Source organism: Vigna umbellata, chromosome 9 (assembly GCF_029865625.1).
Source record: "Vigna umbellata cultivar VRB3 chromosome 9, Vumbellata_1.0, whole genome shotgun sequence".
NCBI classification, from domain to species: domain Eukaryota; kingdom Viridiplantae; phylum Streptophyta; class Magnoliopsida; order Fabales; family Fabaceae; genus Vigna; species Vigna umbellata.
In genome coordinates, this window is record NC_142173.1 from 31,994,916 (window position 1) to 32,009,505 (window position 14,590).

Consider the following 14,590-nt stretch of genomic DNA (forward strand, 5'->3'; position numbering starts at 1 on the left):
CCTTATATTGTAGATATAATTGTTATTCTAATATTACTAATGTGAGGACTCTTCTATATAATAAAGCACTTTTTTTTTTGGGATATTACAATAGAATATATATACACAATTGAAGTCTAAACATTATCATTAATTTTAAAAATGACATTACGTTTTCATAGGTTTGGATTTTCTTAAAACTAAGACAAATTGGAAACTTAAATGAACTTTTGACTAATGTCTTTCCCTAAATTTTAAAATAAATTTATCATTAAAATAAAAAAATATAATTTAAAATTTTAAAGCTTAAAAGTAGTTTAATTCAAATTTTTGTCCTTTTACTATATATAGTTATGATAAAATAATTATTAATTAATTACCCATATTTTATTGTTATTTAAATTTGATCTTTACCATTATTTTTTTTATGTATACAGTACCGAAGTAACTTTAGTTTTGAGATAAATTGTTTGTCCAATACTTGCTAACCTGTTTAATTATTCACGTCTTTCGGATAAAAAAAAATTGACGTCTTAAAAAACCTGCATTATCAAAAAAATCAATTTATTTTCAATTAAGTTTTCATATTTTTTTTAAATGGTTTATTTAAAATCAAAATCTTAAATCTGATAACACAATTGAATTTCTACCGTACATAGATAGAGAAAGAAGAGATATATTGTTGAAAAGTGAATACATGTAAGATATCTAACAACTTATTTGAATTTGTGTTTGTTATTTTTAGTCACTTATTATTGTCGAAAAAAATAGTCTTATGAATGAAAATACCAAAATAAGTACGCAGACAGAAGATAGTCCAGAAGCATATGTAACAATTTCAATATAAAATATGTTAAAATTTAGTACATTAGTCACGAGGTATTCACTGATGTTATATCCTTACCACTACTTTTCTACACGTTAATTTTTTATAAAGACTAAAAAAAATCCTTTAACTACATTTAAATTAGTAATTAGGTGCTGTGATATAAATTAGTAATCACGTGTCTGGAAGGAATCATAAACTTCCTATTTCAGTCACAAGTTATGAACAAAATATCAAATGTCTAATTATCGTAAATTTACTTATCATTTTGACACAATAAATTGTTAAAAGTGCCTTTATGTCAACCAAATATTTCAAACCGAGACCTATTTACTTGCAAAAATTAATCAAAAGACAACGGTGCTATCAGGGCTACCATTGAACATCCAACTCTAAGAGAAATTGAAAATGAGGTTTTCCAAAATAATTAAAAAAATTATAATTTTTTCAGCAATAAACATTTATAGATATTTATTCAAATTGAGTTAAAACTGTTGCAAATTTTCCGTGATCAACTAGTTTACTACAATTCTAATTTCCACATTAAATATGGATTCAAATTCCTAATTATCTAAAATACAGTTAGTTGGGCATTCCTTCCTCACTGTGACCCTCAAGACCAAAGTAAAATGACCGGTTTATGCTTGATTTATAATCCTTTCAGTCCGAGACATCACTTCTCATGATTTAGGAGACAAAATATTCTACTGAGTAAACTTTTGTAAGTAAAAGTTAGTAATTAATATATCTCTTAAAATTTTCAAGTAAGAGTTTACTTTACACATAATTCCTACTACTGATTATTTTTACCAATTTTTTGAGGAATAGTCAATTTCGATACTTTCAAAGTTATATATCAAGTTTAACTTATCTGAAGATTTTCTTTCCACAAATGTACAGCGACAGCGTTTCCGGCGTATGAATTTCATAACTGCAATTCTTTAACACTGTTTTCCAAACATTAAAAGATACCAATATTAATTCATATACCCAATTAACCAAAAGCTAATTTGATGTGTGGATAAACGCAAGGAGACAAATAAATGAAACGGCAATGAGCTAATAACGGAGTAAGACAGTGCCGCACAGTATGAGCATTTCATGCACAATGTCAGTAGTTATTTATCAAGAATACTATGATCATTTCCCTTTTCTCTTCTTAGGAAAGTACGCATTTTACTGTCAACAATCTGCTTTTAATTTAGAATTTACAAAAGAAAATACAAGCAATAATTAATTAATCAGGATATACATTTGAGAATAATACATGTACACGCACCTCATCATTCATCACCAAGGAACCGTCCGTTAAGATTTTCCATCATGGAAAACTGCATATTCTCGGATGGTTTCCAATGACGTTTTCTCTGGTTAATAAACCAATTGTTAATTTGCTTCTGATCTAGCCCTGTTGACTTAGCCAGTTCAATCTTATCAGCTTCCTATACATGATGATCAAGTAACACAAATATTAATAGCTGATGTCTCACGTGAGTGCGTGTGTGCGGGAACTGGATAGTTTGCACAGGAGAATAAAATCACAAGCAAGAACCATTAATTACCGTGGGGTAAGGCCATTTGTAGTGAACATTCCACCACTGAAGCAATGTTTGTCTTGCTTCCTTCGGAAGTTTACCTTTCTTTTTCTTTTTTGAAAACTCCAGTTTCAATGTACCAATGTGACTCCCAAACTTCCGTAAGAGTCTATCCTTCAGTTCACGATCTTCACCCTTTGATTGCCCATCTTGACCATCACCATCTCCTGTACTCAAATCTTCGTCTGAAGACATACCACCATCATCTAGTCAAGCAACAGCAATACCCATAGCAAAATCATCAGCACTATCGTTGTTTCAAAGCAAATGAGATAAAAAAAAAGTAGTTTTATTATGTTTGGTTACATAATAGAGTAAACAACGTCTGAGATGCACTCCAAACTAAAATTACCTTGATGGAAAAGAAAACAACAAACTAGGCAAAAATCCTACAACCGTTCAAATTATAATTATAAGAATTTATCCCCACGTAGTTACCCAACCAGAGAGGACCACAGAGAAAAACTCAACTTTTACTTTGATTCTATTTACTTTTAAAGCAAAGACTATAGAAATTTAACTATTTTTTATTCATTTTCTCAGATCTCTTATTACCTTCTTCTTTTCATGACAAGAAAGTATACAAGTTATTTGACTACAAATAAAACTTACAACAGTACAATCTTATTTGCTGTAAAATACTAATAAATTAATAAATACTAACACCAGACAAGTTTAAAATTAAATGTTACAACAAATACAAGGTTTTGATTTACAATAATGTGAATATACTATAGATAATGAGTGAAATTCCTCCTTGAAAATCTAGTATTTAATGTTACTTTTAAATAAATAAAAAATACTTTCAAATGAAGGTCCTTTGGTTAATGAATACTAGTTACCCGGTAGCGTTGGTTATATTTGGGTTTAAATCAGAAAATACATTTTTCAAATGTAACCAAGGAAAAATTTATTGTTTTGAGGGCACAATTAAACATTCAAGTCAGTAAGTAGCGGATTAAGGAACTGACGAATTCATAGAAATAAAAATATTATTATTATAATAATGAATTATTGCAACAGTTAGAATTTACACAGAAATTTAAATTTATTTTCCAACTTGAAATTAGTTAGAGAAATGCCTATTGTGTATTTCAATTAGACATTGAAAAATCTAGATTATTAAAAAGTTTTCAAATCAAACCATAAAAAAACCTAGTTTAAAGCTCACAAAACTTAACCTATTGAATCCATCATTTTCCGATTTTCATGCTTAGTGCCACTTCACCTGAAGATATATAAATTAATCTTGCGAGAAACTTTTGACACTCATCATTTCTGACCAGCTTATCTCAAAGGCGAATAATGTTTGAGTACAGAGGCCTAGGAGCCCACGAGCACCCACAAATTACTTCTGACACCCACTCAATCCGACAAGGATTTGACCATCGCATGAGAGTACACTGTACACACCAGACCAGATCAGAGCAGACCTAGGTTGGAAAGAAAGTAAAGAAAATGAAAATATCAGTGTCAGTGCCTGGTTCCATCCATTGTCACTCACTGTAACCCAAACCAGAGAGAGACTCAAAGTTTCCAACGAGGCACACGGTACGGCTCTAGTCATTCTTAATCACCCATTTCATGACCCCAGATCTACTCCTTCCGCTGTATCCGTTTCAAATTACAGTTGTTTACATAATAAACACCTTAAAATTCTCGGGCCTCGGTACGGAAAATCATCCCCCCGTTATAAGATAGATCGCACTTGTGTCTATTTGTCGAGATATAATCACTCATTAACTGAATAATTTATTGTACATAATAACAATAATACCCTTTGTGTGTTTAAGGACGCTATATATTAAAAAAATGTAAAATAAAAATATTGAAGAACTAGAATAACTACTTCAGTTAATTGAATCTACAATTTCGGTTTCCAAAATATGACCCTTAACTATACGATTGCTTTATTCACTAAGAGGGAGGATGAGGGACCGGTTTATAAAAAGATGAAGCATTTTGGGATCGACAAGTGTTACGCATCAAGTAATGACCTAAGGGTCAATGACAGAGGCCCACAACGGGGCACAAGAGAACAAAATATCGGAAAATGGCAATGACAAGCACTAGAACCAGCAGGCAGAAGAAAGGGCAGTGGGGAAGGTATATACAAAATGAAATTGACATTGAATAAAACGTTCTCTCAGAATAAAGGGCTGAATCAAGATCACAGCGATATCTGCGGGAGTGCATGTGAAAGATATAAATACTCTACGATCACCCGCTGCATTCGGGATTATTCTGAAAGGTCCTAATTAAGTTCATCAGAATCACTCACCTCAACGTATATTATAATAACTCTGTGCGCTACAACCATTTCCTAACATTTCTTAATGTATTTATCAAATTCCTAAGATAATGAACGACCCAATAACGTACTTCTGAAAAGTCCAAATTATTTTGGAGATTAGAGAAACTTCCGCCCAAACAAGTACCAAAATGTATCTCATGCTTAGTATATCCAAACATTAAAAAGCTACCATTTTCTTTTTCTATTTTAGATGAAAATTGACCCCTCGGGTAATTATTACCACTTATCCAGCGGCATTGTATTTTTTCTTGTCATTCCTACTTTAATTTAGGCCCCGCCAAGAAGCATATCCTAGGGTTTAACCAATTACTCAACTTAAATACTCAGTAAAAAATAGAGGTTAACATACTAAGCAAACTAAGTCATAGAAACACAATGTTACGCTACCTCAGAAGAGACGAACGTCACACTGAAACAGGGAGACGCTACCATAAAAACGTCACAACATCCAAGCCGATGAAGACAACAATCCAATATATGTACATAGTTCGAGAGAGCACTCCTGGTTGTTTTCATGGTATTTAGAAGATAATTAGCAAATCTGAAATCAAATTCCTTTTATTTCAAAAAATCTCCAAACTACATAAAGCCACCAAGACACTTATGTGGGTGAAAAATTCACGTTATAGATTCATTAAGCCATGCAAGTGTTATTTCCTACTCAAAATGTCCTACGTAAGTGCTTATACTGGGTGAAAATTTATTTAACAATAAAATGTGTTGAAAAATGGTTCAGCAAGTGTGATATTAGGATCTCAATACTCCAATTTCCCAACATCCGATGCACTCACCTACCACGCCATAGACTCGCCTGAACCGTGTAAAACATTTTATTCGCACTAAAATATAAATAATGAACATGAAAGCGCGGTGCGAAACAAACCTACTATCAATCAGTAATCAACGATTACAAACTCATTTTACCTATTACATTATTATAAATAATATAACATTTTATTCATTGGCCATGTGATTTCAAAAAGATTATAAAATAAGACGGAGGTCATGAGTAAAAAACTAATGTTCTTCATTCCTTCATGTCAACCCGTTATTTTCGTTCACATCTAATTATTTATCTAAAGGAAGTCTTTATCTATCCTGGAGATTTTTTTAGCACGTAACTAATTCCTTTAGTCAAGAAATAAACTTCAGTTAAATACAGACTTGAACAACATCATGCAGCAAGACGTTATACTATGAGCAACACATCCATCTATCAAGCTTTTGCCCAAAAAACACAAATCAGAGTGCAGTATATCACAATGATCAAGCCCATTTAGAAGCATAATTGAGTAAACTTTTATTTGAAGGGATCATCTAGAAATCACACTAGATGTTCAAGTCGTCTGGGACGATCTGAAAATGCAATACATTAAAAAAGCATAGCGTGATCAATCATGATTTTTTATCGGCATCAACGATGATAAATGTCAACAACGAAGAAAGAACTTGAAACATTGCTGGCAATTACGATGGTTCTCCTACATCTGGTCTATTTTGCTTCGTAAGAATTAAATATCTAGGTATTCAAATCATCTAGAAATCACACTAGATATTCAAATAGTTTGGGACGATCTGGAAATCACATACACAAAAAAAGTTCAGCATAATCACTCATGACAAATGTCAACAACGACGAACTTAGAACACTCCTGGCAATTACTACAGTTCTCCTGCATTTGTTCTATTCAACTAAATGGGAATTAAACTATCTAAAACAACTATGCTTTTGATTGGAAAAAAGTAGTTGAACTAATTAAAGTTAGAAGCTGGAGTTGAATCGAGTCAAAAGTTTCGGGTGCTTCTCTATCGTTGGGGTCTATATTTGAACCAGCTAACATTTTTTATTTTCTCAGGCTAGGAGGTCATAAATTGTTTGTTAATTATCTCATTGGAAATTTATTCTGGAGATACTTCATTGTTCATATAATCAATGTCGACATTCTATTTATAAATAGGTGGGAGTACCTTTTCTATTCCTTTCCAATAAGATTTTCACTGATAAAACAAAAATAAAGGTAACCATGCTGCACTGTTGTGCTAAGAATTTGCCATATATAAAGTTGATGTCAATCCAATAACCTTAAGACATGCTTCTAACAATTTCAAGATCCAATTTGACACAGTGATTTCAGTACAAGAAAAAGAAAAACTAGAAAGAATAAATTTAAAAACAAAGAATTTCACATCCTGTCAACTTGCTTTTGCGGCAACCGCTAAAGGAATATAGGTTGGCAAAAAAGCATGAAGGAGAATCCATCAAATTAAGGATGCAGCACAAAACCACTTACCAATAAACATCACAACTGAAAAGGTAATCTGTACTTTCAGGCATAAATAATAATATTTGCCAACCATAACCCACCTGATCATGACTACCCTTTTATAAATTTAAAAAAATAAAAAAATAGCCGATGAAAATCTACTGTATTCCATCCTCCACCATTATCAAAAACAGTATGGGAATTGTAACTGATCTTCTGGCGTAGAAAATATTCAGTAACCAAAATAAAATTCACAAATGATAAAGTTGAAACCCCAAAACATACATATGCACTGATTCAGGATAAATTATGCGTATGCGCAACAAAGGGTGGAATATTATACTGAGAAACATAATCAGTGATCATGGATTGAACAGACAATGAGAGAACAAGATCCCAAAGAAATGAAAGGGCATCATAAAAGACCAATTTATAATCAGCCGAGTCTTCTAGATTAAGACCTTACCAGTAAACTCCTAAATTTAATTTTCTGGAATGAAAGCACACACGAGGATAATCTAACTTCATTAATGCTGAGCTCATTCCTCTTTCTAATTTTACTAACAACAGGATAACCCAAAGCAACTTAACTCCATTTATTTAGAAAAATCAGAGAGCACTTTAGCTCCAGACAGACTATCAGCCCCGTAGACAATTCCCAATGAGCATTTTTTTATCTCCCAACAACATGCATTACCTGTGCTCTATTGGAACTTGATACATAAATTAGTAAAGTATGAAAGCAGAATCATTGCATGCCATTACTGTCAGATCATGTCCATCTAATCCAAAATGGGTACTACTGCATTACTAATAGAAGGTATAATATTTAAATAACGTTATTCTCATAATAAGTCTTCAACATGTAAGCTTCATGTGTGCTGGAACAAAGAAGGTAGTTCATCACAACTAATGAAGCTTACAAGTATTAAGTTATTACTAGTATATGGGAAACGCGTTGTTCAGATTGATCAATGACACGTTAGATAAATAAACATTTTCTACCGTCCACTGCCATAAATTTTAGACAGCACTTCTCCTACAACCTTCCATAGCGATAAAATAATTTAAACATACATGAATCACACGCTATATACTATAATCTTCTAGTTTATACTACTACAAATCTTAAATACCATTTCAGCTACATTCTTCCAGAGACATAACCCCTAATTTAAGTCACAAGTTAGACACATTATAATTAGATAAAAATTTGAATATGATATATTACAAAAAAAAATAGAAATAAAATTTAGGAGGAAAAGCAAGTAAACCTACGGCTTCAAAATTCTCGCTGCCTGCATTTGTTTTTTGACTGAATTAAGTAAAAGAAAACAAACCTATTATTACAGAAGAATCGTTCTCTAACAATTAGCTAACCAATACATAAGTCGGGCGTTGATAATCGACTGCGGGCTATCAGTCACAGTTCATAACGCGTTTAGCATCCACAAGCAGGCATAGCCTTACTGGAATGAATTTTGCGCTAAAGTTTTTCAACACAACTAGTTCAAAGTAGGCATGCGCTAATAAACCAATACAAATGGGTGAGCTGGAAGGTGTAGTACGAAAAACAACTTCTGGGTGTTTGAAAAGCATTATCTATGGTTTGCTCAGTGTCTTAAATCGAGGCCACTATTTAAGATGTCATTGAGAACATCTTCAATGTCAAAATTGGAGAGCCAAAGGCAGAAGACTGTTGTCAAACTTGACATTCAAGAGGAGGAAAAGCATAAAAAAAATAGAATTTAAAAATTAGAAGGAAAAAAAAGCGTGCGGGGAGAACAACTCCAAGGCCAAACAAAACAAACCACACAAGTCCATAGGAGCTAGCAATTAATTCGAAGACCCGTATAAAGAAGAAACTGAAAAGGTGAAAGGTTCAAACAGCATTACTATCCCGGAATGACCAAACAACCAAACTTTTTTTTTTCCTCATATGACGAAAGAAGCATGGATCACAGTCTAACAGTGAAAGCACACAAAGAAAGTCACATACATTAACAGCGAGCAGCGAGATTCAGCACAGTCATGCATAAACACCAATCCAGAGAAAGAGAGAGAAGTGTTAGGGTTTCCCTTTCCTTTTTCTCGTGCTCCTTCGAAAAAAAGCTGTGCGTCATGTCCCAATCTCATTCTTGCAAACACATATTTGCTGCTAACTTATAAAGACTATTCTGCGAGGGGTATTCATGTTTTCAACCAATGGTTAAACAGCCAAGGGGATAAGGATCTGGTAGATCAAACAAAGCAACAAAACATAAACAACGACTGTTGCTCCATATGGCTTCTACAAGCCAACTAAGGACACTTATTCCACTAGGAAATCTCGAACCCAGCGTTCAAAATTAACACCATGAGTTAAACTGAAGCAACCTCTTATCGGTTGATACATGTGTCATCCGCCATCAATGTGCCAGCTAAGGGTACTGTTACTGCTTAAGACCCATAACTCGAGAAGCGTATACCTAAACTCATTTAAGATCACTGTTAGACAGAAATAATTTCTTCTCAGTTGATCCTGCGCTATAGATGTGCCAGCTAAGGGTCCTGTGACTACAAAAGCCCCACAACGTTTATTGAAACTAGTTCTTCGCTTTGTTCTCCATAAAAAAAAAAAAAAAGCAGCGCAGATATCAAAAACGAACATCGAGTTCAGAAATTATAATAGCACTAGCAGTGAGCGAGAGCTACAGCTAGTAAGATACTGAAGCGAGAGAGAGAGAGAAAGAGTGAGAGAGAGAGAGAGGGAAGAAAAACAAACCAGAAACGGTGGAAACAGAAGCGCCAGTGCAGAGATGGCTTAGCTGCATTTCGATCTTGTTGAGGAAAGTGGTTGCTTCGTCAAAGGGGCGAGCCAAGTCGGATTTATACTTCACGAGCATGTCGCAGTAGGTTTCCTGAAAACGAAAAACGCATAATCGGAGACACAATCACAATCTGCGACAAAAGTTGTAATAAATAATTATATGTGTGCGTGCGTGCGTGTGCAGAGAGAAAGAAGGGGGGGACCATGAACTCGTCGAGCTCGGGATCGGCTCCAAAGCACGTGGAAACAACGTCGCTCTTGCACAGGTCGTTTTCTCGCCGGATTTCCTCCAACAGACGCGCGATTTCTGGAGGCGCCCCAACCTGCAGCAGCAGCAGCAGAAGTATCAGCCGTCAGCGGAAAGTAGTTGCGTAGTTTGTTATAACCGTTATCCCTTCCTCCAAGAAACGGTTACGATCGTAGCGATACGGTTTTCTTTACTCACCTTCTGGCAATCGATGTAAGCTTGGAGGAGGCGAGGGTAGTGAGGGTGGGAGGCGATTTTTGCCTTCATGACAGTGGTTGCGACGTCATCGTCCTGGTGGCGCGGAATTCCAGCAGGAGAGGCGGAAGCGGCGGAAGGCTCGCCGGAGAAGAGGTCGTCGGATCCGAAGATAGGAATCCGGGCCGCTGTGAGGAAGGCGGGGTAGTCCGGAGGGAAAATCAGATTCTCCGGAGTCATGAGTGGCTTGTCGGCGTAGTCCGGCACTCCGTACATTTCATCCATGATGGCGACACGAAAGGAAACGCTGCGTTCCTTTGCCTCGTTCCTTACCAGAATTTCTGGAACTTTTCTGCTTCTGCTGCCAGTGCCAGAGACAGCTAGTCTTCAAGGAGAAGGAAATAAGGAACACAGAAATAATACATTTAACATTTTTCTTTTTTTATTACTATTAATTAATTATTATTATTATTATTATTATATCTCTCAAAAATAAACCTCTCGCCGCACTCACTCAGTCACTCACATCATCCTATCAAAGATCACGAACTACCACATTGCAAAATATCCAATTATTATTTACTATTACTTAGAATAATCATAGAAAATGAGATTTGCAGTAGACTTTGGAGTCTTGAAATCAATGGTCAAGAGTATTATTATTTTCATTTAAAATGGAGAGTGTAGGTTGGTTTTTGAATATTTTAGGATAATGCTAATAAATTTAAAATGATGAGGTGCGTGGGGGTTTAGGAGACTTCCGAAATGATAGAAACATGGTTTGGGTTGGGTTGGTTTGTCTAGGCCAACCAATATTACATACTAGTCTCTAGACCTCACCCCCTCCCTTCTTTTCTCTATGAATGGTCACTTTTCATCACCTGTCCCATGCTTTCAAAATTAAATCTCCAAATGCATATTTACATATACTAACAACTGCACACTTTCAAACCTCAAAATGCTATATATTCCCTCCCTTTCAAATCTCCTTCAAAAGTAAATACTTATTACATTTTTTTTTCTTACCCTTTTATCATGGCTAAAGGATAACTACAAATAATAGAGATTATGTTAAAAGTTAAATAATGACTAACTAACACTGTTGGTCAACTTTAACTAATAATTGCTCCAGCCTAGTGTGCAAGTGGCCAAAAGTAAACTTATGTTCTTAGATCAAGAATTTCAACATTTTTAGTTACAGTCACCCTGCTTCTATGTAAGACCTTTGTGAAAGTAGAAATACGTGGCCAATCATTTTATTTCCCTAACTCAACATCGTACGTCGATGCATCTATAAAATATTAAATATGTTGTGTGACCATGTTTATTCAAATATATTTCCACCGTTGAAAAAGCTTCACAAATCTTTATGCCTAAAGAAATGTGTGGCCAGATTGATTTTACCCATTCAGCGGGGCACACCACTTACCTCTCTTCATAGTCAAAATAACTGAAACTTGGGCTCTATAAATGTTATCAAGTAATCGAGTTTAATTATGATGCTAATCGTTAAATTTGGATTAATCATGATATTAGTCTTAGATTTTTTTTTTATTCAATTAACTTTTCGGTCAGTTTGTTTATTTTCTACTAATAGTTCTCTTTATTAATATAAGTTCGATTGAACTTTTTTATTAACAAAGACAAAATTGCATAAAATAAATAACATAACTAAAAAAAATTTAATATTATTTTGGGTACGGGATTGAGGTCAATAGTCAAGTGTGATGCCTAATTTAAAATCCTCAAATCACTGTTTGGTAAAATCGTCTGCATGTTTGTTTGTTCGTCGAATAAAATAAATAACATAACTAAAATTATTTTAATATTATTTTTGGTATGGGATTGAGATCAATCGTCCAAGTATGATGTCTAATTTCAAACTCTCAAGTTAATGTTTGGTAAAATCGTCCATGTGTTCATCCTGTTTGTTTGAGGAGTTATAAAGATACAAATAAAAGATATTTTGATATCAGTAAACATTTAGTTATTCGAGTATGAACGATGTATTAAATACAATCACATACATTTTTATTTCCTATCTATGTTTATAGATTTTAAAATATATTTTTAATTAATAATGGTTTAATTATGACACAATATGTACAATTTAATCCAAATTACTCATAATTAGTGTTAATTTTTTTTTGGACTAACAATTACATCATGTTTTCAATCCATACATTCACAAAGATAACTTTTTTGAGAGATGATAGTTTGATCATCATACAATACAAAGATGAAGCATTTCGCTAATAAAAAAAGCAGTATGTAAATAATATCATATTTTCTACAATATTGATTTTTTAGGGTTTAAGTTCAATTTTTAAGATCTAATATTTAAGATTTCAAATTATCTTTAACTCTGTAAACTTAGTGCTTAAATTATACCTTATTTTGAAAGTGTATGTTTTTTTTTAATTCGGAGGCTCAACCAAAATTAGCCCAAACTCTATAAACTAAAAATTATATTTAAGCATAGATATCATCACTCCTTCAAATTTTGTCATCAAAAGTCACTTCTATATCCATTTTAGCAACATATCCCGCTAAATCTTTAAAAAGAATATCACAATAATTTGATTCCAATCAAGCTAAATAAAGTCTCCTAATATATAGATATAAAGAGAGAGGGTATCTAATATTAACTTTAACCACATGACTAAGCGAGTACAAAAACACAAATCAAAATTGGCAAATTATATATTTGAATGCGATGGGCATGGATAATAATGATACAAAAAGTAGAATTCACGTGAAAAAGAAAAAAAAAATGAATGAAGTTTATGACCAATAATCCTAATAGCAAATCTAAATATATGAAAAGATATAAATATGATGAAAACACTAAAACTAAACTACCTTAAACTAACATACATAATCGAGAAATTGTTAATTAATAATATTATTAAAAACACTTTCTCTAGGTTATGTTTATTTTTGGGAAAACAAAGAAATGAGCCTTAAAATATTAAAACAAACACGTTAGCAAATTATATTTAAATATTGTAAAGGTTTAATTGCATATCCTAGATTCACCGTTAAGTCTCAACTTTGTCCTTCCTTTTAAAAAAATCTCAATTTCATCCCCACTTTCTATAATTGCACCAATAGAGTTCATTCCGTTAATTTTACATAAACATAATTAACTCTGTGGTGACGTGACAAAGAAGTTTGCATTTTTTTTCTCTCTCCTCTACGCGAGGCAGACTCGTTTATTTCTCTCTCTTTGAGTCAAAGAGAAAATAATAATGCATTAATAACATCAACAAGTACCAAAGGTCAAAGTAAATCTCCAAATCAACAACTAAGTGCATGTTTTAATTCTGAAGCGAAATTTGACTTTGATTGCGAAAGCAGATTTTGCTAGCTTCAATGCATGCACACAATCCACGTCATTCCCAAATTCAGAAGGGAAAAACCTCTACCAATTCAAAAATCATAACTTGGATAACACACTCGGTAAACAAAAATTAACCTTCAAAATTGCTCTACATGATTCACCAGTAATTCACTATATTTTTGTTAAACAAATTAGCGAGATATTTTTCTACTCTGCTTTTATTTTGCTAATACGCTTATTAAATGTGTATTAATTATAACATCAAAGATTTAGATGCTAAGGATGAAATTCTACAAGAACGTATATTCGAATCAGAGTCCAAATAAACAAATAGAATCTAGAGAATTGAAGTGAGGAGAAAAAAACCTTAATGTTGTCAGCCTCCTTAGTGGCATCGATGATCTTGACTTGATCAACACATAGCAAGTGACCCATGGTGCATATGACCACATCTACCTGCTTTATAGCTTTCAACAAGGTTTCATCATCATACAGATTCCCCTGCGATTGTCAAATCAAATAGTTTATTTTGTTTTTTAAAATAAAAATACTCTTCTATAAAAATACACATATTTTTCTTGCTCTTGATATAAAAGTCATTGTTTTCATCCTCTAGGCGACCTTTGGGTTCAAAAGGAAGCACTATAGTTGCATAGGAAAACCAATTGAGGTCAGCAAATTTGAAGTGAAAAAGAAGATTAAGGAAAAGAAAGAAAGAGGAAATTGAGAAAGGAATGAGAAAGAACAAGAAGTGAGATCGATCATGGTTATATTTTAGTTGTTGTTGGACATTGAGAAGAAGGTTGAAGACGAAAAAAGGGAAACATGAAGAGAATTAAAACCCTAGAGAGAGGGGAATGAAAAGAATCATAAGAGAGAGAAAGAGATGGGTCTATGTCGTGTAGAGGAGTAGAGAAGAGAGAGAAAAAATGCAGACTTCTTTGTCACGTCACTACAAAGTTAACTCTGTTTCTGCAAAATTAACAGAATGGACTTGATTGGTGCAATTATACAAAGT

At 33.3% G+C, this 14,590-nt stretch overlaps 1 protein-coding gene across 3 annotated transcripts; it reads right to left on the reverse strand.

Annotated features, from left to right (window-relative positions):
- Positions 1 to 1,563: 1,563 nt before the first annotated feature.
- LOC124840281 (homeobox protein knotted-1-like 6) lies at positions 1,564 to 10,632 on the reverse strand. Of its 3 annotated transcripts, XM_047316315.2 has the most exons (6): positions 10,233 to 10,630; positions 9,991 to 10,110; positions 9,743 to 9,878; positions 2,368 to 2,606; positions 2,085 to 2,247; positions 1,564 to 1,752 (listed from the first exon to the last, which is right to left on the reverse strand). In XM_047316315.2, the coding sequence occupies exons 1-5, from the start codon at positions 10,512 to 10,514 to the stop codon at positions 2,089 to 2,091; spliced, it is 936 nt and encodes a 311-aa protein (XP_047172271.2). In that variant the 5' UTR covers positions 10,515 to 10,630; the 3' UTR covers positions 1,564 to 1,752; positions 2,085 to 2,088. The 3 variants fall into 3 exon arrangements, with proteins under 3 accessions (XP_047172271.2, XP_047172272.1, XP_047172270.2); XM_047316316.2 differs by lacking the exon at positions 1,564 to 1,752 and having other exon boundaries at positions 1,924 to 2,247; positions 2,368 to 2,585; positions 10,233 to 10,632; XM_047316314.2 differs by lacking the exon at positions 1,564 to 1,752 and having other exon boundaries at positions 1,924 to 2,247.
- Between the last annotated feature and the right edge of the window lie 3,958 nt (positions 10,633 to 14,590).